The following is a 25,477-nucleotide window of genomic DNA, read 5'->3' on the forward strand; positions in this document are numbered from 1 at the left end:
ATACTCCCAAAAGTTCAGTATGCAACATAATAGCCATTTTTAAAAAGTAATGTAACATATTAAATTATTTATCAAGTCTGTAATTTCTCCCCCCTTCCTGCCCCAGAAGGCTTCAACTGATTAAATCAATGCTTCCCAAACATTTTCCTTCAATACCTAAAACTGCTTATCATAAAGTAGGTAAAACACAGGTCAAATACTTTTAAGCCACTTTAAATGTCCTTATAACAATTGAGTAATGGGCATGGTATCATTACTAAAAGAAAAAATACCTTTACCCAATTTTGAGTAATTTAGCCAAGTTTGGGAAGCACTGATTTAAATGATATGCCAATTCATTTCTACAGTGTTACAATGTATTTTATTTCTTCGGTAAAGAATACCGTACTATTGTATAAAATAGGATTATTTACACAAAACATTTGCGTAAATATGCGAGCTTTAAAAATTGATATTGTTAACCACACAAATATCAATTTTTACAGCTCGCACATTTACACAAACATTTTTCCCTAAGTTGTAAAACAAATAATGCAACCACACTGTCCAAAAACTCAAACTTTGGAATGAAGTACGTCATGATGGTTTCTACTTTTTAAAATGCCCATGCCCTGTAAAATAGAACAAGCTAACCTACATGCCTATATTCCTTACTTTCTGGATAATTAGTTAAAGAACGAAACTGATCCTAAGACATGTGTTTTTGTGGTGGAATCTGGCACTGAGTTGCACGTGGAAGGTGGTCTTTCCCAAAGAGCTAAAAGGCAAACCAGCTTTGAGTCTTTGTACAGAAAAAGGTCTAGGAGGGATCTTCCCTAAACCTTCACAGAATAAATCTGATAGTTATGCAGATGTGCTTTAATCTGGCAAGATTCCTGTCTATGGGCAAAGAGCAACAAGAAAACTACTGTAAGCAATTCATTGTGTCTTAGCTCCTTATTCCTGACAGTTTTGTAGCAATTAACTTCCTGGAATGTTTATATGGAATGCTAGTCTGCTCCAAAGAAGAAGTTACCAAATTCAGATGAATGAATCAGGTGTTTAATAAAATCTCATTTGTGTAATTCTTACTTGAACAATATTTTTAAATTTATGCCTTGGAAGATGTCTACCTTGAAATTTCAATTTAAAAGAAATTTGAATTACAGAATAACCAATAGTTTCTCAATAGTAATCAATAGTTTCTCATGGTTTGAACCTAAATTTCACTACCATATTTTGTTGAATCATTTGAAATGATATATGCTACCCATAATAAGATTATTATAAGATTCTTGGCTTTTTAAGACTGTAATATGGTTAGAAAAGCTATAATGCAGATTATTGGAATTGATAATTATTTTAACATTAGTTAATGAAATATTAATAAACAAAATTCTTGTTTCTACAGCTCATTCCTATTATTATTATACAAAGCCTAAAAAGGAATGTTCAATCACAGTTCAAGCTTCATATACTGGTACTATATGTTTGCAATAAAACAGTAGAAGTATAATTCACAAATAAAATGCACTTCCTGTTTTGCTGTGGCAGGTGTGACATTAGAAAATGAACTGTACTGGAGAAATGCAAACAGATTTTGTTTAAAATATGCATATACTTCCCATTCGGGTTTTTTTCTCCAAAGCTTCCACCAGTTCCAAAAAATAAGAAGTGAACTATTTCATTTTTTCAGGCATCTTGAGTTTACCCCAAACTATTCTTAATATGCTGCCTCATATATGTAATCTCATGCAAATGACAAATAATGTCACTGAGAACAGTGCCTATTAGAGCACTCAAAATGTCCTATTTGTTTCACACATGGTTGTGTATAGCACAACTTTTTCCAGCTTGGATTATTTGATCTGTGTTTTAATGATGTTTCATTGTCAAATTTTCAAAAAATAAAATCTCAAGTTACAAAGATGTGCTAAATAATGACCTAATCTACTTTTATTTAATTTCCTCAGAACTTTCCTGAATTAAAGGTTATCTATTGTTTTATATTTTTCTAAAATATAACTTAAATGTTTTCATATAAAATCCAAATTGTTTTAAGAATATACATTTCTTACTCTATATTAATCAAAACCCAATATTTTAAAAAACAAAATGTTTGGAAATGTTAGTGCCACATTAAATATTAACCTTAGTATTTATAACTAAAAAGTAAATTAATCTTAATTTAAATAGTAAATTAATCTAAATTAATACCGTACTAATCTGTAATGGCGGCTTCTACAGTATAAGGAAAGGATAACTTTTTTAAAAAAAAGTTGACAATTGATACATTACCAGTCATGGATTTATTTGCCAATATTCATGTTAATATTTTAAAACAAAATAATAAAAAGTTAATATTAATTAAAGTTCACTGAGGGCAATGATCTAATCTTAAGTGATTATGCTCAAGGCTATCTATTGTTTGCAGTCATTGCATATTTATAAGCTTATGTATTTAAGAAAATTAGTAGTAAACTACTTTATAAATGGCTACTAGAAAACATATTGTTCCTTAGAAGGAATAGTTGCAACAGTAGTTTGTACCTTGTAACTATTTTCCTTCCATCTTATATAAATACAAAACAAATTCTTTCAGTTGTAATACATGTAACAAAGAATTTACTATGTAATACACAACTTTATATTTAAAAGTTCAGGAAAGAAGATACTTGAGAATGAATGGTCAAATCATGTGTATAGAATAAACTCAATTTTCCTAAGAACTTACACATATGTAGAGATGCACATAAGTGCAATCTTATTGTACAAATTAATTTAAAAAAAGATGATGGTACATGATAAACCCAAATCATCCAAAACTGCAAAGAAGCTTCCTTTATTTGCTAATAGTTTTTATATCGTAAGTTTTTCAAATTATGGAATCTTTCATAATGAAGTCAATTAGTTATTAGGCTTTTCTAGCAACTGACAACGCTCACTTCAGATGGTTGTAATGTAATATTATAATTTTAATCTTTTCAGTTTAAGAAAAGAGACATTTTTGCTCACACAATCTCTTCTAAATACAATTACTGCTAACAAAATAGGCTGAGTACAATTTGAAAGCAATACTATTTATGAGATTTTTTTTTAGAAATGTTTTCTAGTTTTTCCACAGTTCGTACACCTTTCTCACTGTTTTGTCTCTAGGCTTTTATCTTTCTTCCCATTTCCAATAATATGAAACCTTTATCTGTCTGTTTGTCAAAACAAAATTGACGCTGTTTGTCACACTGCTGAGGACTTGTAAATAGTTCCAAGAACATATCAGAGAACAAACTTTATATGACTGTTCCTCCTCCTTTTCTCAGCCTATTTTGGAATGATAAAAGTAAGGATGAATTAGTTTCAAAGCATTCAACAACTCAGTGTTAACCTAGTTTGTATTCTTGTTGAGAATCCATAGCCCCCATTTTGAAAATTTATACTAAGTTGGCCCTGAGCAATAAAAGCTATCAGATGGGGCATAGTTACAAAGTCCTTTAAAAGTTTAGTTTGGCTTAGAGAGTGCAGTTGTTTTGCAAATTATCAACTAAAGTAACGCAACATGAAGTAATTCTCTATGCAGCTTCCCAATATCAGTGTACAGGACCCAGATTGTATTTTTGCCACAGGCTATTCCTGGAGGATATAGGTTTTGAGTCAAGTGAGTTACATTCCGTTTTGGAGACTGCAGTCTTAATCAAATTATACAGGTACAATTTCCATAAGCACTGGCTGGAAAAGGAACACCACATCGCCTAACAGGAAAAGAGAGTTCTGCATTAGAGTTGCAGGATACTCGTGCAGAAAGCATCCCCCACGCTGTAGTTGTGCCTAAGGTCTTTTCTTGGCAGAGTCAGGCTTACCTGTTCTTTGGAAATGCAAGGCAACGAAGGTCTCCTGGACGTTTTCCAGCCGCCACAGTAAGCGGCAGAAGTCTCTCCCAAGGACACGCAACTGGATCTCCTCTTGGGTCGGGTGACAGGAACTTTGTGCTCAGCACTGCCGGGCAACTTCGGAGGCGATCCCTGGAGGTGCTGCTGTAAATCCCGACCCAAAGGGGAGCGAGAAGAAAAAACGCAGCGCTCTCCTCTCAGCAGCGCCCACAAGCATCCCGCCGTCCCGGCGAAGCAGGACAGCAGCGGTCTAAGGGGAGGAGGCAGGGACCCCAGGCTTGTGAGAGAGACCAGCCACACGAGGCTGGAGAAAAGCAAAACCAGGAGGTTGCTGCGGAATTTGAGGCCGCGCTGCCAAAGGGTCAGTCCGGCCACAGCGCCAAGCGCCGCCAACCACCGCCCCGCCAGCATTTGCAATTCGGCTGAAGGAAGGTGAGGGGCGCCTTCCTGGGCTTCGGCCTGGCGGGACAGCAGGAGCCCCTGCAGCGTCACCAAATCCCCCGCGTAGCAACAAACCGGCAGCACCAGGAGCCACCGGGAGCCGCCGGGCTCCTCCCGGGCCAGGTAGCAGGTGAAGAAGAAGAAGGCACAGGCGAGGCTGAAGAGCGGGCTCAGGCACCGGCAAAGTCCCAGCGGCGCCCACAGCCCGGTTGCTTCGGGGCTGCTGGCAGCTGCGCCCGCTTTCCTTTGGCGGTCTTCCCAGAGCAAGGCGCACGGCAGGAGCGCCAAGGTAGCCGCCGCACCACCCAGACCCCAGACCAGAGTCCGGCGAGGGGCGGCTGGGAGGAGCGCCCGAAGGTCTAGCAAGAGGCTGCTCCGGGCCAGAGGAGCCGCCGCGCATCCCTTCGCGTAGTAGCCGTTCCGCAGATGGGGCTCTGCAGAGCCGCGAGCCAGAGGCTGCTGGCTTGGAAGTTTGTTGAGCCCGCGGTGTAAAGAAGCGGAGGCGGCGGCTTCTTTCTCGTCCCTCATGCTGGTCGAGCGGGAAAAGCTGTAGAAGGAGAAGGGGAGGAGGAGGAGAAGCAGCAGCAGCAGCCGGACTCAGTCAGTTTCTCCTACCTCCTCGACCCTGCCTTCTTCATCTTTGCCCAAGAGAAGGGAAAGCCGGGGAAAGCCAGCAATAAGGATAAGCTTCGCTTCTGAAGCGCAAACGGCGGCGGGTCCGCAGAGTCCAGACTCGGAGCATGGTGGGAAGGAAAAAGAAGGTAGAAAGAGGTAAAAAGTATCCCTTTCCCTCTCTCGCCTCGCTCTCGGAGAGAACGCGCTGCCGCCTCCCAGAGTTCCAGGGCAGCAAGGTCCGCACGCGCTCTTTCAAGGCACGCCCTCCTGTGACGGCACAAATGCAGAAGCTGGCTTCTGCTCTCTCTCCCTCTTTCTGCCCGCCAACCGCCCAGTAGGGCGCACGTCATAAAGTACGGAGGAGGAGGAGAAAGTGTGTTTGTGTGTCTTTGTGTGTGTGTGTGTTTGTGTGTCCCCCCCCCCCATTAAAAGGGGAGGAGCGGCTCCGTAGGGCTGATGAGAAATACAGTACTGTGAATTCTAACGAATTCTGCGGAAGTTTAAGCCTTGTGAGGGCAGGAATGCAGTCTTAAGGCGCGGGTTGGCCCTTTCTACGGCTCTCGCGAAGCGTCAGCTAGCTTCGCTTTAAACCACCCGCCTGTGGCTGTCGCTTCCGATTCCCACCCTTTCCTCTGATTCTTGAGAATTTGCACGAATCTCCCCCCCCTCCTTCCCACCTTGAGCTAAGCTAGGCTTATCTTGATGCTGAATTCAAATCAAACGTGACAGACCAAAGATATACGGTAATATCCTCAACTTCCCAATTGAGCCCAAAATTTATGTTGCCAAGTGAGGTGAGGTTTGTTAGGGGAGTTGTGCCACTTTTTATGACTTTTCTTGCTACGTTTAAGTGAATCAAAGCCACTGGTTTCCCCATTGATTTTGCTTGTCAGAAAATTGCAAAAGGTGATCACATGACCCTGGGACACTGCAACTGTCATAAATGTGATTCAGTTGTCAAGCATCCGAATGTAAATCATGTGGCCACGGGGATGCTGCAACGGTCGTAAGTTTGAAAAATGGTCATAGGTCACTTTTTTCAGTACTGTTGTAACTTTGAACAGTCACTAAGTGAACTGCTGTAAATCGAGGACTACCTGTACTAAATGAAATTAAACAACATAGTGTTTGCCTAGCCACTTTGATCCTGCAAGATTTGGAATACTTCGGATTTCTTGGATTAAACCATGTTACCTATTTGGACCCTGGAAGTATGCCTTCTCTGTGGCAGCATCTGCCCTCTTGAATAAACTCCACCATTCATATCCATTCTGTTGTTTGGAAGGCTTTTCACCCAGGAGAAAATGAGATCCCACACTTCATTTCACTTTCCATTTTTTAATCTTATTTATTGATTTTATTGTAATTTCTGTCATTGTAATGAGCCACCCATTGAGAACTGGGCAACATACAAATGTAATAAATTACTAGATAATCGGTAACCGGGCTTATTATTTCAGAAATGAAACTATTTCCAGATTCCTAGATGCTTTCAACAATGGCAGAACTTCTAATGCACTGGTAAATTTTTAAAAATTCAGGGAGATATTAATGGATGTTATCTGCCTTAAAAATAGCCCATTTTGAACTGTTCGGTACAGTCAAACATCAGTAGTTGACCACAGACCATATTTTATTACATTTTCATTATGTCATAACATGTTTTCTAAAATTTGCCTAATTTCGATTCCATGGGACTTCACTCATGGTTCTGGATTTTGGACACAAGTTAGCCCATTTGAAGTTGAAAAGATTTTGTCCAGTTAAAGTAACAGATATGACAGCTTTAATAGTATACTAGGCAACCTATAAATGCAGACACGGTGGCTCAGTGGCTAAGATGCTGAGCTTGCCGATCAGAAAGGTCGGCAGTTCGGCGGTTCGAATCCCTAGTGATGCGTAATGGGGTGAGCTCCTGTTACTTATCCCAGCTTCTGCCAACCTAGCAGTTTGAAAGCATGTAAAAATGCAAGTAGAAAAATAGGAACCACCTTTGGTGGGAAGGTAATAGCGTTCCATGCACCTTCAGCATTTAGTCATGCTGGCCATATGACGACGAAGATGTCTTCAGACAGCGCTGGCTCTTTGGTTTTTAAATGGAGATGAGCACTGCCCCCTAGAGTCGGGAGTGACTAGCACATTTGTGCAAGGGGAACCTTTACCTTTGGCTCTGAAGAAAGCTTGACTCCGAAGAAAGCTCGGCGTATATAGATAACTTGCAGGTTGTCAGTGGTCTTTCACTATTAGGGTTCTGGTATTTTGGGAAAGGGTGCTAGCTGGAGTACAATCCACAATGTCACATAGCCTTTTGTCTTTTTTGCCTAGTCAAGGTCAGAAGCTAAGAGTGAATCTGTGGCCAGCCCATAGCCTCCGAGTTGCTGGTCCACTGTGATTATCATGGTGATGGGTCTTATCCAAAAATAATAGCCTAGTCATGTCATTGGGAAAGACTCTAATTTTAAGCCAACATATCAAGACTTAATGCCATGCTCTTGCTATTAATTTGGTCAATCCCATCTCAAGTCTGAAGTACCTAGAGATTTTCCTTGGGGCCACAGTATGGATCTTAAAATTTTGTTTGTATAAAGTTGACTGCAATTTTTTAATATAAGGTGCTACCTGAGCTTTGTATAAAGGTTGAGTGAGGATTTTGACCTCAAATAATTTTAAAGCTGCTGCTATATAAAATTAATTTGCTATTATGAATTTGAAGTAGAAGAATCTCTTGATGGAGTAGAATGATCTTTTGTTGAGGACTTTAAGTCTCTTTGAATAATATATTTCTGACAGGCTTTTCATACTCTGTAAGCATGGAAAAGCAGTCCCAGATTTTTGAACATGAGCACCTGTTTGATTTTTATTTCTCATTTATTATCTGACAAAGTATTTTTTTTATGGTTGTGACGTCAAGTTTACACCCTTTGGCCTCTTTTCTTCCTTATAAGGCATAGCAAATAGGACAGGTAGTCTTATCAACCAAGAACTGATACAAGAAGGGTGTGCTCGCATGTCACACATTTCCTGGGACTTCCCAAGGGGTTAAAAGCAACACTGAAAACAAGGGCTGTGATGAGAATAAAGACCAAAGATCATTGTCTTTCCTGAGCTGCAGAGATTCTGCAGAAACAAAAATAGTTTTATTTACATGCCGTGCAGGAAGTTAGAATTTTATGCTCCAGTATGCATCACTTTACACTCACTTAAATTGAAGCATACTTGCATTTGGCTGACCATTTTAGTTAGATCCTTTAAACTGAAAATTGGCAGTCTATTTTTGTTTTTAACCAGTTAGCAATCCTTAAATAGTCAAGTTCTCTTATCCCATGACTGCCGTGTTTACTCTTACTTAGTAAGCTTTGCCAAAGCATTTTTCAAAATGAAGTGTTGATGAGGCAGAATTTACTTTTGTAGAATCCTTACTGATTTCCTTCAGCAAATCTTATTCCTCAGTGTATTTACATTACTTTTTATTACTGTACACTTTCCAGGATCTCTCTTTCAAACATGGTATCACACTTTGACTGAGCCTGACTTGAGGAAAGTTATACATTTTTGGTAAGATTTCATATCTGAATTATTTAAGGATTCCATGGTAGAGAGATCGGAATCAAACTATTTATTACTGGGTAGACTTTAAAGATATCCTAAAGTCTGTGAGAAAATCAAATATCTGCCTTGTAACTTTTATAATCGATATACAAAGTAGGCAGTTTCTCTCTAAGTACTACATTTGAGCATTCCTTTATTTATCATCTAATGATCCATTTTGTGTGTGTGTGTGTGTGTGTGTGTGTGTGTATGTATGTATGTATGTATGTATGTATAATTTGGAAGAGGTTTACACTTATCACCTTTTCCCTTTTCTGAAAGAGTTTGTGCTTCTTTTTCTTCTCATCAAGACAGATTCTCTAATTCTGAAATGAAGATTTATTCATTTTTATAGCTTCCTGAACATTCATGAAAAACCATGCTATCCAGATCTTAAGATTTGTTTGATTCTTTGTTACTTTATGAATCTACAGTAATTACATTTGTGATTTATTATAGGATTAACCTATTCAACAAAATGGGGAGGATTCCAGATGACTTTCAGAATTTACACACAGAAACAATGTAGATCAAATTGTTAGTCAAAATAACAACCCAAATAAGTTTCAATACAGTGCTAAAAGTAATATAGATGGATTACATTGGTCCTGATGGGTCATAAGTTCTTATTTTTTGCATAATTAAATTATTTTGCTATTTGCAATATACTTGGCCAGGAGCCTACAAACATTTCGGCTTATTTTTATAGTATTTATTTAAGATGCACTTATGTGTCTCCAAGAATTGCTATTAAAAATGGAACTATGCGCTTTTCACTCTCCAGAAAGAAAACTGAACTATTTCTGGACCTCAAATTTATTTTATGAAGGAAAATAGACTGTCTATAATCCAGAAACATTTCCATGACAAAAAGTGAGCAAACAAGTAGTTCCTTCTGTAGAATTTTGACTATTCATAAACATGTCTCCTATAATAGTTGAAAGACAAATAAAAAAAAATTATTGTGTACTTTTCTAGTCATAAAAAGTGATTCAGTTCTTTATGAAATGATTTGTAGCTCCATGATTGTTTATCATCAGTAAATTCCAATAAAAGTACCATGAGTTCTTCAGGGCTTGTCTAACACATACTTTCATTCCCTACAATACAAATTGTGCAGAGCATGTACTTATTTTTCTAACGAAGAAGCTACTGTAATCTACTTTTAATCTATTTTAAAAATTTAATTCATGAAACCAGATAGCAATTTAGAAAGGATTTTAAAGTGATTTTGTCTATCAGAATAATGTCACCTCATTTATAGAATTCTATGATTGGAATACAGGTGGGCCTCAACTTTGAACCACAACTGAGACTGAAGCTTCGCCAAGTGAGCACCCTTGATGTTGCAAGATTTCTTGCTGTGGCCATTAAGTGAATTATACAATCATTTAGAGAATACAACTTCCCCTCATTGACTTTGCTTATTGGAGGCCAGCTGGGAAAGTCACAAATTGTGATCATGTGACCCAGGACAGTGCAACCATTGTAAATACAGGCCAGTTGCCAAGTGCATGAAGTTTGATCATGTGGCCCATAGGGAGGCTGCTACAGTCATATATGTGAGGACTGGTCATAAGTCAGGCCTGCTGTAATTTTGAACAGTCACTAAACAAATGGTTCTAAATCTAGGACTACCAGTAACTACTAATCATTACAACAGAAATAAGATACTGTTGAACTGAAAAAAGTAAGCTGAACACTTGGAAAAAATGTGAAGACAGAAACATGATAAAATTATATAAAATTATAGATATGAGGTAGAGGAGAATGACTTTTTTTTCATTCTGAAATCATAATTAAACTTGGAATCATCTAGAAATTAAATGGTATTTTTCTTTCTTTCTGCAAGATGGTTTTACCAACCTGGATTTGTTTAAAAGAAAAATAAGCTAATTTTTGGAAAATAAAGGCATTAGTGTTTAATAACCACATTCCTAAATTAGCATTTTTCTAAGATGAATGAGATTTCGGCTCCCATAATTCCAATAGCAATAGCAATAACAGTTAGACTTATATACCGCTTCATAGGGCTTTCAGCCCTCTCTAAACGGTTTACAGAGTCAGCATATTGCCCCCAACAATCCGGGTCCTCATTTTACCCACCTCGGAAGGATGGAAGGCTGAGTCAACCTTGAGCCGATGAGATTTGAACAGCCGAACTGCAGAACTGCAGTCAGCTGAAATAGCCTGCAGTGCTGCATTTAACCACTGCGCCACCTCGGGTCCTCGGCAAACCTACTTGGCCAACGAATTATGAGAACTGAAGGAATCTGGGAGTTTGAATTCCAATAACTGATGAACACCAGACTGGGAAATACATATGGAGGGGCACTGTAGCACTGGTTATTTGTTTGCAGACTTCTAATGAAGAATTGCTCACTATGAGAACTGAAGGCCGACTGAGAATGAACCCTCTGACTGATCTAGTGTGGCTTTTTGTATGAATTCATATTCCTCATATTTATTTATTCATTTATTTGTTTGATTAATTTCTATAACTGCCCATCTCAGCAAATTACTCTGGGCAGATTATAATTCAAATACACAAATATGAATGAAAGGAAGAAAATTTTGGAATCCAGGGAAGTTAAATAGGTTCCAGCAATTCTGCTGAACTTTTCAGACAATCTCAGAACCGTGACCCGTCAAAACCGCGGTCCACTAAAGCGCGCCCAATCAAAGCGCATACGTGACGTCGTCAGCAGCGCGACAAATAAAATTAAAAATAAATTAAATTAAAATTAAAATAAAATTAAAGCAAGCCGATTCACATAAAGGTAAGGGTTAGGTTTAGAGTTAGGTTAAGGGTTAGGGTTAGGTTAAGGGTTAGGTTTAGGGTTAGGTTAAGGGTTAGTGTTAGGTTTAGCGTTAGGTTAAGGGTTAGGGTTAGGTTTGGGGGGGTTAGGGTAAGGTTTTCGTGTTAATTTTAAATTTACCGCTCTCAGCGTGCTGTTTTCGTCGCGCTGTGATGACGTCACGTACGCGCTTTCGTCAAGCGCGCTTTAGTCTACCGTGGATTTGTGGTGGAACCCTCAGAACACTTTAATTGATTTGGATGGTGCAAAAGCAACTCTGGGTGGGTTAAGCAGCAAAACATTGGTACTACTCCTTGCCTTTCTCTAGATACTGGGGTAGCATATCCCATTGGTCCCCCTGCCTCTGTAATATTCCAGTGTTTCTCCCTCTCTTCAGCATTTTCCCTGTCCTTACCCGTTTCTGTCCAGAACAAATGGTCCGTTTTATATCGTGTCCAAAAGAAAACACCAGAAACAGGTATATTGTGCACAGTAGGCTGTAAACTGTTTGGTACATGCACATCCTTAGTTTAAACCAGGCATGCAATTATGTGTTCACAAAAAAGCCAGTTAATAGAGGTTTCCTTTCTCTATGCTGTAAGTAAATAAAAGAAAATATTTAAAGGTTGGAAGAAGCAAAGGAGGAAAAGAATAGCTATATCTTGGTAACAATAATATGTTCTTAAACATAGCAGGACTTTAGCAACCATTTTAAAAGTCAAACATTCAAGACCAACATGTAAAGAACAATATTTACATTTTGATCTTTATAAAGGTCAGGTATTCCATTACAGAGTTCCTTAATGAAAAGAGCACAGGAAACAAAATTAAGAATGAAAGCAACTCTTTGTTTTAGCAGCTAGGCCATCTGCTGTTCTTTCTTAGGCTGGTATTGGTTCAAAGAACGTAGCTTGGGTGGTTGTTGCTTGACAACTAAAGGAAAATGGTTGGATAAACATGACTTGCAAACAAGATATAAAAAAAAATATTTGCTGAGCAAGACTGAAAGAGCGTATAGCCAAAACAAAGGCATCATAAAAATAGTAGCTCAAATAATAATAATCGTAGTTATCCCTTGCTGTAGAAAATATGGGAAGAAAATAGCAATCCTAGTTTTTCAAAATAATTCCAAGCTACTTTTTGTTAAAGTGAAATCTCTGTTTCAATCGCTTGTTTTTGCTGGCAGTAAAAAGAGTGCAACGAAATCATTTCCTTCACAAGAATTCCTCTTTCCACTGTTTAGGGAAATAGCTCTGAGCAATTAGGTTAAATGGTTTGTGGGAAAAGATAAGGAAGAATATTGTTAAAGATATGGGAATTCCAGAAGCTGATATGGAATAGGAATATGCAGAATCCACCCAATCTGGTCTAGTGTGCTTTCGAGATAAGGCAATCTTACTTTATGTCTGGATCCCAGAGTGAGATGCAGAAAAACAAAATTCCTTCCACAATTTAATATAAAAAGAACAGGTGGCATATTGGTTTCTTACCAGAAAGAAGTGGCACTCACATGGTCTCTAATATCTTATAGAGCAGGGGTGTCAAACCTGCCATGATACATTGTCCTCACATGACACATCACAACTTTTTCCCCTTTGCTAAACCAGAGGTGGGCATGGGCAGTGCATGACACATCCGGCCTGCGGGCCGTCAGTTTGACACACCTGTCAAACTGAGGTATCTTTATCAGAAGCTCTACCACAGCATGGTGATTACAATACTTGCCTGGCATGTAACTATATTGTTGTTTTGAAAGCCAACAGATAAAGCAATAAAGTAAACAGAACTATTTCTCACTTAACATTGGTAATTAGGATCAGAAATTCCATCATTAAATGAATAAAGCATGATATCGCATGACCAACATCCTATTGAAATGGCAGTTTTAGCATCCTCAATTACCACTGTTAAGCAAAACACCATGGATTTGTTAAGTGAGGACTTCATGTGATTGAGACTGGCAGGCTTCCCCATTAACTTTGTTTGTGGGAATCCAACAGGGAAAGTCACAAATCATGATTACGAGAATATGGGATGCTGCAACTGTTAGAAATCTGGGCAGTTCACCAGTTCCTAGACTGCAATCACATGACCACAGGGTGCTGCAACAGCCAGAACTTCAAGGATTGCTCAGAGGTTCAGTTGCTGAACAAGTACATCATTAAATGAGGACCACATGTATTTACAGGTAGTTATCACTTGACAATTGCCCTGTCTATTTGAACTTATTGTGGAAGTTCAATGGAAAAAGTAACTTTATGATGGGTCCTCCACAACAATTGGTGTTTCTGTAGTTACATGCACAAGATTTAGGTCTTTGGAGCTGCAAGCATTTACAACCACAACAATGTCCTATGATCACATGATCACCATTTGCACCCTTCACAGCTAAGTTCCAACAAGCAGAATCAATGGACATTTGCCAGTCCCAATTAGGCAAAACCATTTTTAATCCACTGCCACTAAGGCTATGAACTCTAATCTACTATGTGATCCAGTGCAATTGATAAAACATTTCCTGATGTTTCAGGCTAAGGCTTTGAGAGAATGACTGGCTCAAAGTTACCCAGCCTGCTTTTGTGCTAAAGTGTAGGTTTTCCTGCTCCTAGACCTAGAGAAAAATACCGTAACTATTAACTTAATCACCAAGATATATGTTCATATGTCTGTGGAGAAGTGAGGGAAGAATGCATTGTTGCATTTGTACTTTAAAGGGAGGGAAAGGAGGTAATTTCAAAGAAAGGAAAATAGTAATTTAAAAAGCTCAAGGTTTAAAATCGGCAACATTCTAAATACCAAGCAAACCTAGAACATTGTCCTATTGTAATGCTATTGTAAAAAGATTGCATTAAATTTTTTCTTCCAACTGTCTGCCTGCATGTATGTTTGTGCCCTGTAACACTTTAATTTTGTATAAAAATCATTTCACCTTGGAGAGGCAGAGAGAAATACACCAAGAACCCCCCCCCCCCAAAAAAAAAGATTCATGTTCAGTAATTCCCAGAGGTCAGCAGCAATAAAATTTTTGGGAGGGAGGATGTGCCAGCCTGCTGCCTAAACTTACATTTTTTCTCAACCTTAGCAATTTTAACGTGTGGATTTCAACTTTCAGAATTGCTGGGGAATTCTGCCAGTTGGAAGTCCACACATCTTAAAATTGCAGAGGTTGAGAAATACGCATAAATACACAAAGGTGCAGTTCAATAGCTCAGTACAGATATATTCGGAGAGGACAAGAAAAAGATCTACTACCGGTAGAAGACTGTAACCTTGCACTTAAGTATTAGCAGTTCGCAACAACTGATGGAAAGGAATTGGTCAAAAAGCTAACGCAAAACAAAAGTGGGATAAATCTCACCAGAAGTCAATACAGGCAAAAAGACTATTTGTAAATCGTGTACCAAGCCCGTGTGTGAGAGAAATCATTTATTTTTTTTCCCTAACTGAAACTACGTACAATTTCCGTGTTCCTTTTACACTTTGTAAAGTGCAAACTAATCAATTCTCAGCGCTGCCTAGGACTGGAGAAGCTGTGTTACCTCTTTCTTCTTCCTCTGTACGGCGAAACGACTTCTACGCCGGAGATACTATAATCTTACCGCAGTATAAACCGAATGAAAGAGACACGTCCTTCTCTCCAATTCAGGAGTCCCCAAAGTTGGCAACTTTAAAACTTGTGGACTTCAACTCCCAGAGCTGGCTGGAGAATTCTGGGAGTTGAAATCCACAAGTCTTAAAGTTGCCAAGGTTGAAGATCGCTGCTCTAACTCTCCCCGTTCCATTCTTCCGCAGCGCCCCGTTTCATCAAGGACCCAACGCGCATGTGCACTCAAGATTCGTCCACGCCCAACTACGATTTCTTGAAAGTGGGAGTCGGCTGTTAAAGCGTGTCGGGATCGGAAGCTCGGCGATCGGCTTATTGGCGGAAAAGGAAAGAAGCGTCCGGGCCCAAACCTATCGCTTGCCGAGCTCGCCGTCGCTTCCCGTCATCTTTTCTGCTCAGGCGCCGGCGCTGCTGTCCGAACGTTACTCGAGATGGTGAGAGGCGAACCACCGAGTTGGGGGGGGGGGGGGGTTAAGGAGGAGGGGGGCTTTGGGGCGAGCGGGGAGGCGGAGGAGGGAGAGAGGGCGCGCTTTCCTTCACCCGGGGCGATAGGTGTGACTCAGCACTCGGCCGGCTGAGATTCCAAGGCCCAAATTGCCTTGTTTTTAATTGCCGTTTTCCCTTTCATTTTGCAAACCTTAAATCCATTAGGGGTGATCTGCATGTCTTCCGCTTTCTTGGAGTTCCTGCTCCGTTTGGCCCGGTCCTTTCCCCTCCTCCCATTTTGTTTTTGCACTCTCATCGGCCCTTCCCGTAGGCAGCCCAGCAGGCTTTCTCTACCGAAACAAGCATTCGTTTCCTTTTTGTTTCCTTAATACTACTACTACTAATAATAATAATCAACCTTTAGCACCAGTCAATGGAATTTGTGATGCATTTTTGAATGTTCAGTTGGCTGAGTTTCATGTTTAATGAATAAAGTAATAATAATATAATAATTTTAAGAAGGTACTTGGTTGATACCTAGGACGCTGGCAGCAAACGGTATCAACTATTAGCTGCTGCTGCTGCTGCTGCTGCTGCTGCTGCTGGTGGTGCTGCTGGTGGTGGTGGTGGTGGTGGTGGTAGTAGTAGTAGTAGTAGTAGTAATAATAATGCCCCAAAGGCTGTGAATCTCACCAAAGATTAAAATAATACTAACAACAACAACAACAACAACAAGCCTTAGCCACAAATTACACGAAGGCAAAAATTCAACATATTACCACCAATAGCAAATGTTGCCTCTGTAATGAGAAAGAGGAGACAGTCGACCATTTGGTCAGTGGGTACAGCAAAATTTCACAAACTGACTACCTACAACGCCATGACAGAGTTGCTAAATCATTCACTGGAAATTGTGCCAAAAGTTTGGATTTGAGTACAGCAAAAACCACTGGGAACATCAGGTTGAGAAGGTTCTAGAGAACAAAAAAGTCAAGATCTTGTGGGATTTCAGAATTCAGACTGACAGGCACTTGGCCTACAAGACACCTGACATAACAATAGTTGAAAATAAAAAAGTTTGGTTCATTGACATTGCAATACCTGGTGATGCATGAATTGAAGATAAGGAGCAAGAAAAAATCACAAAGTACCGGGACTTGCAAATTGAAGTTGAGCGCCTGTGGAAAAAGAAAACGAGTGTTGTCCTGATTGTAATTGGAGCCCTTAGAGCAATACCTAAAGGGTTACCTCGCTATTTGGAAATTCTAAATTTATCGGACTTGAACATTCTGACTCTACAAAAAACCACCCTACTTGGGACAGTTTATATCCTCTGACGTTAATAATTAGGAGTGATATGCTTCCATGTATTGAACAAACCAAAGATACTATTCGGTAACAATGCACACTATCCCCAAATTGGAAAGATTGCTTGAATTTGACTCAGAGCATACTTGATGTGGTAATATTGTAAAGAAGCCATGCTTTTTTGTGGTATTGCAGGGTGCTGCCAATAGCTATGAGAATTTTCACACTGAATCTGAGCAGGACGAATCGTTCCTGCTTTGAATCTGCATACTGCACACCTCTACAAGTTCATTCATCCCTATCTTGAAAATAAAATTAGTTATTAAATGTCATACTAAAGTCCTATTATTTCCAGATATATTGTTTTTGGTTACAGAAATGATAATCCATAGTAAGGATGACTTAGTTTTAATTTTTCATATTTTAATGGCAGTCACATTAATGGATTCCTTTTATTCACTTTAGTTTCGCAACCAATATGATAACGATGTCACTGTATGGAGTCCCCAGGTATTGTTTTTGTATTTCTATTTTTCTTTGTATGTTTCCTTTGCTCACCATTTGAATAATCAAATGATTTAAATCTTACCTTAAAAGCAAAAATAATAAGAGATTTGTAATGTATATATGTGAAATGTGTTCATTATAGTAACAACCTGCATGAGCCATTTAGAGTAATGTGCATGAGCCATTTATACATAAGATAACTTTCTCAATTGGAAAGTAATTTATTGGACTTTCTGTGCTAATAGCTATGGAAAAATGCAGCCTAGCCTACTTAACAGTTGCTTCTGTGATGCTGGGCCCAAGAATATGAGACTACTGAGTCTGAATAATAAGATAATCATAGTGTGCTGTTTGCTAATTTCAGGGACAAAAAGGGATATCTGCATAGATTAAGAATTTGGCAATCTAGATTGTGGCTTTAGAGGGAATCTAAGTGTAAGAATGTTGTACTTACATTCTCTTTTAAAGATGTGATTACAATTATGTCAGATTGAGCCAGGTTTATGGAAACCATAGTTTGTTGATTAAACCAGAAGCCCCCAACCTTTTTGATACCAGGGACCAATTTTGGGGAAAACAATTTTTCCACAGATTGGCAGCATGATGACTAAGCATGACGTAGAAACCAAAACATTAACTCGATTCCTTTTTCCTTGCTTTCATCTATTGAAAAGTTTTGGAAAACTCTACCAGTGCTATTATTGGTCTGATAAAGGTATTTGTCATACTATGGAGTTTAGTGTATGTGCTATACTCATATAGGTCATCAGAAATTGTTACTAATTTGTGCTCAAATGTCCTGATTTATTGCAAATGTGATAAAGATAATGTTAAGTGTTCTGTCATGGAATGGAATATTTTTTATTAACTAAACATATTAAGTAACATTTGAAGGAGCAACCATTGCAATGAAAGATGCAAGACTAACAAAGTGTTGTTAGTTGTAACTCATTGGCTAATTCGGAGTCAGCATTTCTCTCCGCCCAGCCTGCCTCAGGTGATTGTTGTGGATGTAAGTAGGTTGATAAAACCATACAAACTTATATACATATATGCTGTGAGTTCCTCAGGCATTCATTGTTCTCATTCTTACTATTGTAATATGCGCACCTCATTTGCACCTTCAGCACGTTCATAAGACTACCTTGTGTTTTTAGGGTCGAATTCATCAAATAGAGTATGCAATGGAGGCTGTCAAACAAGGATCTGCAACTGTTGGGCTAAAATCAAAAACCCATGCCGTTTTAGTTGCCTTAAAGGTAAACTCAAGAAGAAAACCAGTTTTTTTTAAAGCATATGTGATACGTTCAGCATTATAATATTCACAATCTTAAAGTAGTTTTTTGCAATCTAGAAAATATATCCGTTGAGCAAGAAAAAAAATGTTGTAATTGCTTTTGGTTTGTAGGGGCAAGAGCTGAGAAAGTCTGTTCTAAATAAATACTGTATTTAGCTTGAAAATACAATATTTCAATTATTGTACTCCTTATTGTTTGCCTAGTACTAGGTGTGGGAGATAAGTGGGACATAAATTATTGTAAAGTTTGGATACATAAAATGTTACAACAATATTTTCAGAATAAAATGACAGGAAATAGCCAAGCAATTTTGTAGGGCCAGTGAGAGATCATGTGGCAAAAGCATCAGGTATATTATATGATTGTAAATACAATCAAGAAAGCATTGCAAATTTTTGTTACAGTAAGGCTATATGTGCTATGAATAATAGATAATGGTTCAATTTCTAGCAGTAAAGACCACATCGTTTTTCCTGGAGAAAACAATGGTGGGATTTCCCTGCAAAGGCTGCTTTCGGGTTCTCTATAGGTGCTTCCTTACTAGGCCTGGTATGTAGGGACAAGGAGGCTAGGGATGCAGTTAAAGTGTTAACTTGCTGAGAAAAGACAGACACAATACTTTCGATTCTTTCACTTGCACTAAATGTAGTACTACATTTATTGATTTGGTAACAGAAAGTTAAGACTTCTCTAGAATGTTCCATTGCCTTCTACACAGTGTCAAATTTCCTTCCAAATTACACTGTACAGAGATGGTTTGCAGGTTTTTTGAATCCTGTGAATTAGAAGCCATTTAAGTCATCATAAAACAATTGCATAAAGCAGCTCCTTATATTTACATAAGCAGTAACAAGAGTTTAACAAACTTTAATATAACTCTTTAAAATACATTTATTAATACAGTGAATTAAAATACTATTAATACTATGAAACCAATCCAATGGGCTTCAGATGCAATGCATAAAATCTCCACTATATTAATGTCATTGTATGTGTTTTTCTGAAATGGCATTATATATACAGTGTCAATTTCTGCAAATTATATCATTGGAATCACTTGCTATTGTTACTACAGATTATATACTTTCTAGTTTAACAGACAGAAATAATGCACACTTTTTCCCTCCCCCCCCCCCCCAATTGTCATAAGTGTATGATTCATAACTGTTACTTTGGATATCTGTCGTTTAGAGGGCACAATCTGAACTGGCAGCTCATCAGAAGAAAATCTTGTATGTTGACAACCATATTGGTATTTCCATTGCTGGACTTACTGCTGATGCAAGACTTTTATGGTAAATTTGGAATTTGATTATTTGATTGATTGAATGTGGACTTGTTTTAAGTTTATAAATATATATGGAGCGGGTTTGTATCTAATTCCTAATTCAAGCCTTTGGTTCCTGAAATGGTATCTATATTTCTCCATTCTTAACCTTGTCTAGTGCAATTGCTGCACACCATAACCAGGTCTCCTAATAAACTACTGCTGAATTTAAGTAAATGTATGACATTTGTTCTTAGTCATTTGTGAAGATTGTGACAGCATTGTATAAGAATGGTAGTGGGGAAGATTAATTCTACTGCTCCGTCCACAAGTCACTGAAAACACAGAGGAGCTGATAGTACGCTTTATTGAAATTGCTGCTGCAGAAATAAGAGGAAACACGTGGAACATACTTGCTAAAGAGCATCCAATAATTTCATGCCAAAATGAGTTCATTCCCCTTGCCTGCTCTTTTGCAATCAAATAGTATTTTATACAAGTAAAGTTTCTATTGAATTAATCTAAGAAGTGTTGAAGTTACAAATGGAATACATTCTGTTTTACTCCTGCAGCAATTTCATGCGTCAGGAATGTTTGGATTCCAGATTTGTATTTGACAGGCCTCTTCCAGTATCTCGATTAGTGTCTCTGATTGGAAGCAGTATCCTTTTTTCCTATGTGATAATCATTTTGGGTTTCTCAAAAGCTGCCAATAGAATTAACTGTTGGATAATCATTTTCCTGCAAAGGACTCAGTTATTTTGTATAATAGCAATAGTAATAGCATTAAGCACTTAGATATATATATATACTGTTCCATAGTGATTTACAGCACGCTTTAAGTGGTTTATAAATGTTAGCCTATTGCCCCCAACAATATGAGTCCTCATTTTACCAATCTTGGAAGGATGAGTCAACCTGGCTGTTGACTATTACTTTTAAAGAAAGTGAGGCAATCAGGGAATTAGGGACACTTCACTTTGATGCTAAAAATCTACTCCAGTTCCTCAGCCACATAATAGCATAAGAAAAGTTGAATAGTAAAATAAGAATATTCTGGATTTTAGAGCAGATTCATCTATTCAGGCAGATTCATCCATACATTTTACTTCAATATTACATAATTTACATGAATTACATTTCATCACATTCAAAGTACTATTTTAATATTGCCTCTTACCATTTCAAAAAATTCCATAATGGTTCATAAAGTAGATGTCGAACATTCTTGTTGAGTATTTTGGATTTTGTTCAAATCAGAATCGCATGCTTTCTTTTTTCTTCTTTTTGAAGCTTATTGGAGAGGAGACTGAGGGCAAGATTATTTTCATACTCTTTATAACCTGATTGTGGGATTGTTTTTTTTAAATCTTGAAGAGTGTACATGAAATTTTTCATAAGAAAGTATGAATGTGTAAATCAGTTTTTTGAGATGTTTTCCTCAGCTTGTTTAAGAAACACAGATACCAACGCAGCGTTATGGCAGAAGACCATATGGCGTAGGACTTCTTATTGCAGGCTATGATGTAAGTGCATCATCTGTGGGAGACATGAATATTGTATATGTTTCCTGGAATTTCCCCTTCCTTAAGTAAACACAGTACAATCGCAATGAAGAGGGTTTGGAGTTTTATTCTGTGTCATAAAACATTTTCTAAGTAATCATAAACGTTGAAAAGGGAACTTGGATTTAGAACTTCTTGCAAGATAAATGTCAGTTTTAGTATATTATTCTCCAAATATTTGAGAATTGGTTTCTCATCAGCTCAAGTCAGTATTGACAATGCTACATAATATTTCAAATTGTTTTGGAGCATCAGGTTCTTTAGAAGTTTTTTTTTCAAGGAGACTGCTGTTTCAAACATGAAAGGAGCTATTTTAAAAATGCTTGAACTAATTTTGCGTTTGAAGTGAGGAGCTTTGGAAATATTGCATTTGAAACAGTTCAGAATGAAATGTGTTGAATGTTCCCAATATAGTTACACTGTAAAACAGCTGGAAAAGCATATATTTTTATCTGGGTGGTGAAAGTGAAACACTATATATAAGCTGTCTGATAGATTCCTTTTTTTTAAAAAAATGTCATTTTAATTTGTCAGGATATGGGCCCCCATATCTTCCAGACTTGCCCTTCTGCAAATTATTTTGATTGCAAAGCAATGTCCATTGGTGCAAGATCCCAATCAGCTCGAACTTACTTGGAACGACACATGACCAAGTTTTCTGACTGTAAGTGCAGTGTCTTTGAAGTATACTATATTTTTAAAGATTTCTGCTCTCTCTCCACACATACACAGTGTGTGTGTGTGATTGATTGCTGAACAGTTATTGTCTATTATACGTGTGATGAAGTTGAAAGTGTGTTTAACCAAGTCAGCCCAGGATATACAGCATTTCTGAACTAGTCATAAACGTTACTTTGCAGGTAATCTGAATGAGTTAGTGAAGCATGGACTGCGTGCTCTGAGAGAGACACTTCCTGCTGAACAAGATCTAACTATTAAGGCAAGGCTGAAATTGTTTTTTCTTGCAATTCAATCGGTCTGAAAAACAGGTAATAGTAGTTATAAACATTGTGGAAGAGTGACACATTTATTTCTGTGAAGCAGAATCCAAATTTGTAATTAAACATGTACATATAAGAGTATGGAGAGATGCACTTTGAACATTAAAATAATTTGAGTCACCAACTCTATGTAATATATAATATTAAGGAAATGTATATCTGAAGAGGATTCTAAGCAAGCTTAAAAATTTAAACATGGTTACTTCTGATTCAGTATTTCTTGAAATGGAACTTAAGAGTAGAAGTCTGTCCACAGTTCTAATGCTGTCACTTCCAGTATCTTGCAAAATATAATGAGGTTTATATGACTTCAGGTTCACCAGTTCGATACAATAAAGACATACCAGGAACTATGTTTTTTTAGTTACAAATAACATTGATTATGATAGTCAAAACAATTCTAAGAGTGGGTTCCTTATAAGCAGAAAAAGATGGCTTTATCAGAAAAAGTTCCATGGTCCATGAAGATGAGAGTTTACTATAGACCAGTGGTAGAAGATTATATTACAGTCCAGTTTCCTGAACATTGACTCTCAACAACCCCAGCTAATTTTGCTACTAGATTTTTTATTAGATATTTATTCCACTTTTATATAATAAATAATGTTCCTTCCTTCTAATTTCCCACAATTCCCCCCCCCCTCAATTTTTTAAAAATTGTCATTTTACAGAATGTTTCTGTTGGGATTGTTGGTAAAGAAATGGAGTTTACAATTTATGATGATGATGATGTAGCACCATTCCTGGAAGGACTGGAAGAAAGACCACAGAGAAAGGTAGGCAAATCTTTATCTATCTATCTATCTATCTATCTATCTATCTATCTATCTATCTATCTATCTTTGTTTTCGTAGATTTTCACGGGTACAGGTATGCAGGTCTTGGCATATTTGGGTCTTGTCCTTTCCCTCCAAAACACGTTTCTTGCATTGCTTTCCTGACACGGCACGTGTTTCTGAAGCGATCGGACCGGAAACCATTTGCTAAACTGGTGGAATAAATGGGTTACAACGCAACCTCCCAGGATGTTGCAGCACAGGACTCAGGATATTACTACACTAGAGCTTAGGATGTCATCACACAGCCCAATACCCAGGTTGTTACAACACAAAAGACTAATGGGCACACAGCTAGTACCTCAGCCACACAGGATGTTATGAAACAGCCGACTAATCTGCATACATCAACTCCATCAACTAATCAAGATGTAACAACACAGCCAACCAACCTGCTTATAGCAACAAAGCCAGCACTCCACATACTCCCACCAATATTTATAGAAAGATGGCAGCTCCGATCACGCTTTGCTCGCACAAGCACGAAGCCGAAGGCACCAGCCTGAAGATGGTAAGTGGGACCTCGTCGAAACATCGCCAAGATACTCTCAATCTTACACTGGAAAAGACCCAAATACGCCAAGACGTGTGTGTGTGTGTGTGTGTGTGTGTATAGCTGGATCACATTATGAGACTTTCCATTCTGAGGACTTTTGCTAGATTGCCCCGTCCTCTGAGTTAGATGACTGGTGATATAAGACAATGCCTTCGGAGTGTGATATTCTGCCTATTTAATGCTCTCCTCATGATAATGTATTCATTTGACACTAAAAAAAAACTTTAAAAAGGTCCCTAACCTGACCAGTAAGCTTTTAAGTCTTTTTAACCTGACTAGTAAGTTTTGGATTTTAATTTCTGCAAAAAATGTATTCCTCTTTTGCTCTTTCAATGAATCCTCTTAGTGTAATGCAAACACATTTTCCCTTTTTTTTTTTTTCTTTTCCTATGCCCCAAGCAGACTTAGAAAAAGTGGGAGAATTAGTTTCTTTCCATATATACATTCCATTGGCATATTAAATAAATTTGACATTTTGCTTAACAGACCAAATGATTATTTTTATATATTATACTTACACATAAACATACATACATACATACATACATACATACATACATAACAAATGATAACTTTGAAGGTATGACAAATAAATGAGCCAATCAAGAAGTGTAGAAAACATGAATATTTGGTTTTTCTAGAGATTGGGCTGTCGTATGAAATATACAAAAGAAACAAAACATTTAAAAATACTGTATATCAATCCAATTTTTGCCACTGATTTGTATTGGATTTTTAAAGCAGGAAAAGTGGAGTATTGAAAATCTCCCTGCCTATTTATTACTACACTGAATATTGAGACACACTGTATTTGTAGAATATTTTGTGAGATTTTTTTTCCTCCAGTGACTTCTCTTTATTTCTTTTACTCTCTTAAGCTTGCTCAGCCTGCTGAAGAGGCAGCAGAAAAGCCTGAGGAACCAATGGAGCACTAAATTGCACTGCATAGCGTGGGTTACGTCAGAGAGAATAGTGCGAGGAGCATTATTTGTATTGTGGTAACTTAACTTTAAGATTCAAGGCATAATGTAGTGGTAAAACACCAGTGTTTAAAATGAATTACCAAAAACAAAAACCTTTATGTTGGCAGAAAAAAATAACTGACCACTTCTATTAAGAAAAGATGTCATTTTCTAGAAAAGACTGAAATACTGTTTTATATGAAAAAGCATGTTGCTTTTGTTGTAAAAACATCTCTGAAATAAATTTTTCTTGTATGAAAAATTGTGAAACTTTTTTGTATTTCGTAAATAAAAAATGTATACAATATCATTGTATCCCATGCTTATGGAATCCTGTACCTATGTCAGTATTTACATATGCTGAATCTCATACCAATTTAAATTAGAATGTGTAATTATTTGTAGCAATCAAACCAGTTGAAAATATAAATGGGATCCAACTAATTTAAAGAAATTCACAGAGAAAGATTTTCATCAAGAATGTGCAGAATTGATAGGGAGATGGACTCTTGCAATATCTTTCTCTGTGAATTTCTTTAAATTAGTTTGATCCGATTTTCAAGGATTATTTCCAGCAAGGAATAAAAAAGGGGAAACAATAAATGTGGCTGATCTTAAGAGCCACTAAGTTATATCAGAGTGTTGGAGAGCTTCAAGCATAAAGTGTGGAGGTAGAACAATCTCAAAACTTGCTGTAAAAAAATGTGGATTAAAGTTTGTAAAATCAGTGGGTTTGGAAATTAAGCTTTTAACACATTTTGTGGTGTCTGACAGAACTCTTGACTGCTGTAAAACAAAGAACCAAATAGACTTCAGATAATTTATACTGTAACCTTTCAAAT

General features: G+C 37.7%; 2 protein-coding genes across 3 annotated transcripts in view; one reads left to right on the top strand and one right to left on the bottom strand.

Annotated features, from left to right (window-relative positions):
• Window positions 1-5,836, bottom strand: part of PDE3B (phosphodiesterase 3B) — a 46,747-nt gene extending 40,911 nt beyond the window's left edge. The window contains exon 1 of one of the 2 annotated variants that reach the window (XM_032222822.1): window positions 3,834-5,321. In XM_032222822.1, the coding sequence (XP_032078713.1) occupies window positions 3,834-4,832 (999 nt within the window). In that variant the 5' untranslated portion in view covers window positions 4,833-5,321. Of the gene's footprint in view, window positions 1-3,833 lie in introns of both variants that reach the window. The other variant, XM_032222830.1, reaches the window with a different exon arrangement.
• A 9,250-nt stretch (window positions 5,837-15,086) lies between these two features.
• Window positions 15,087-24,758, top strand: PSMA1 (proteasome 20S subunit alpha 1). Its single transcript, XM_032222841.1, has 10 exons — window positions 15,087-15,343; window positions 17,109-17,153; window positions 18,308-18,409; window positions 19,640-19,743; window positions 20,288-20,376; window positions 21,171-21,241; window positions 21,815-21,944; window positions 22,141-22,220; window positions 22,953-23,057; window positions 24,552-24,758. The coding sequence occupies exons 1-10, from the start codon at window positions 15,341-15,343 to the stop codon at window positions 24,606-24,608; spliced, it is 786 nt and encodes a 261-aa protein (XP_032078732.1). The 5' UTR covers window positions 15,087-15,340; the 3' UTR covers window positions 24,609-24,758.
• Window positions 24,759-25,477: the final 719 nt, after the last annotated feature.

The sequence above is a fragment of the Thamnophis elegans genome, chromosome 1 (genome assembly GCF_009769535.1).
Source record: "Thamnophis elegans isolate rThaEle1 chromosome 1, rThaEle1.pri, whole genome shotgun sequence".
Lineage (NCBI taxonomy): Eukaryota > Metazoa > Chordata > Lepidosauria > Squamata > Colubridae > Thamnophis > Thamnophis elegans.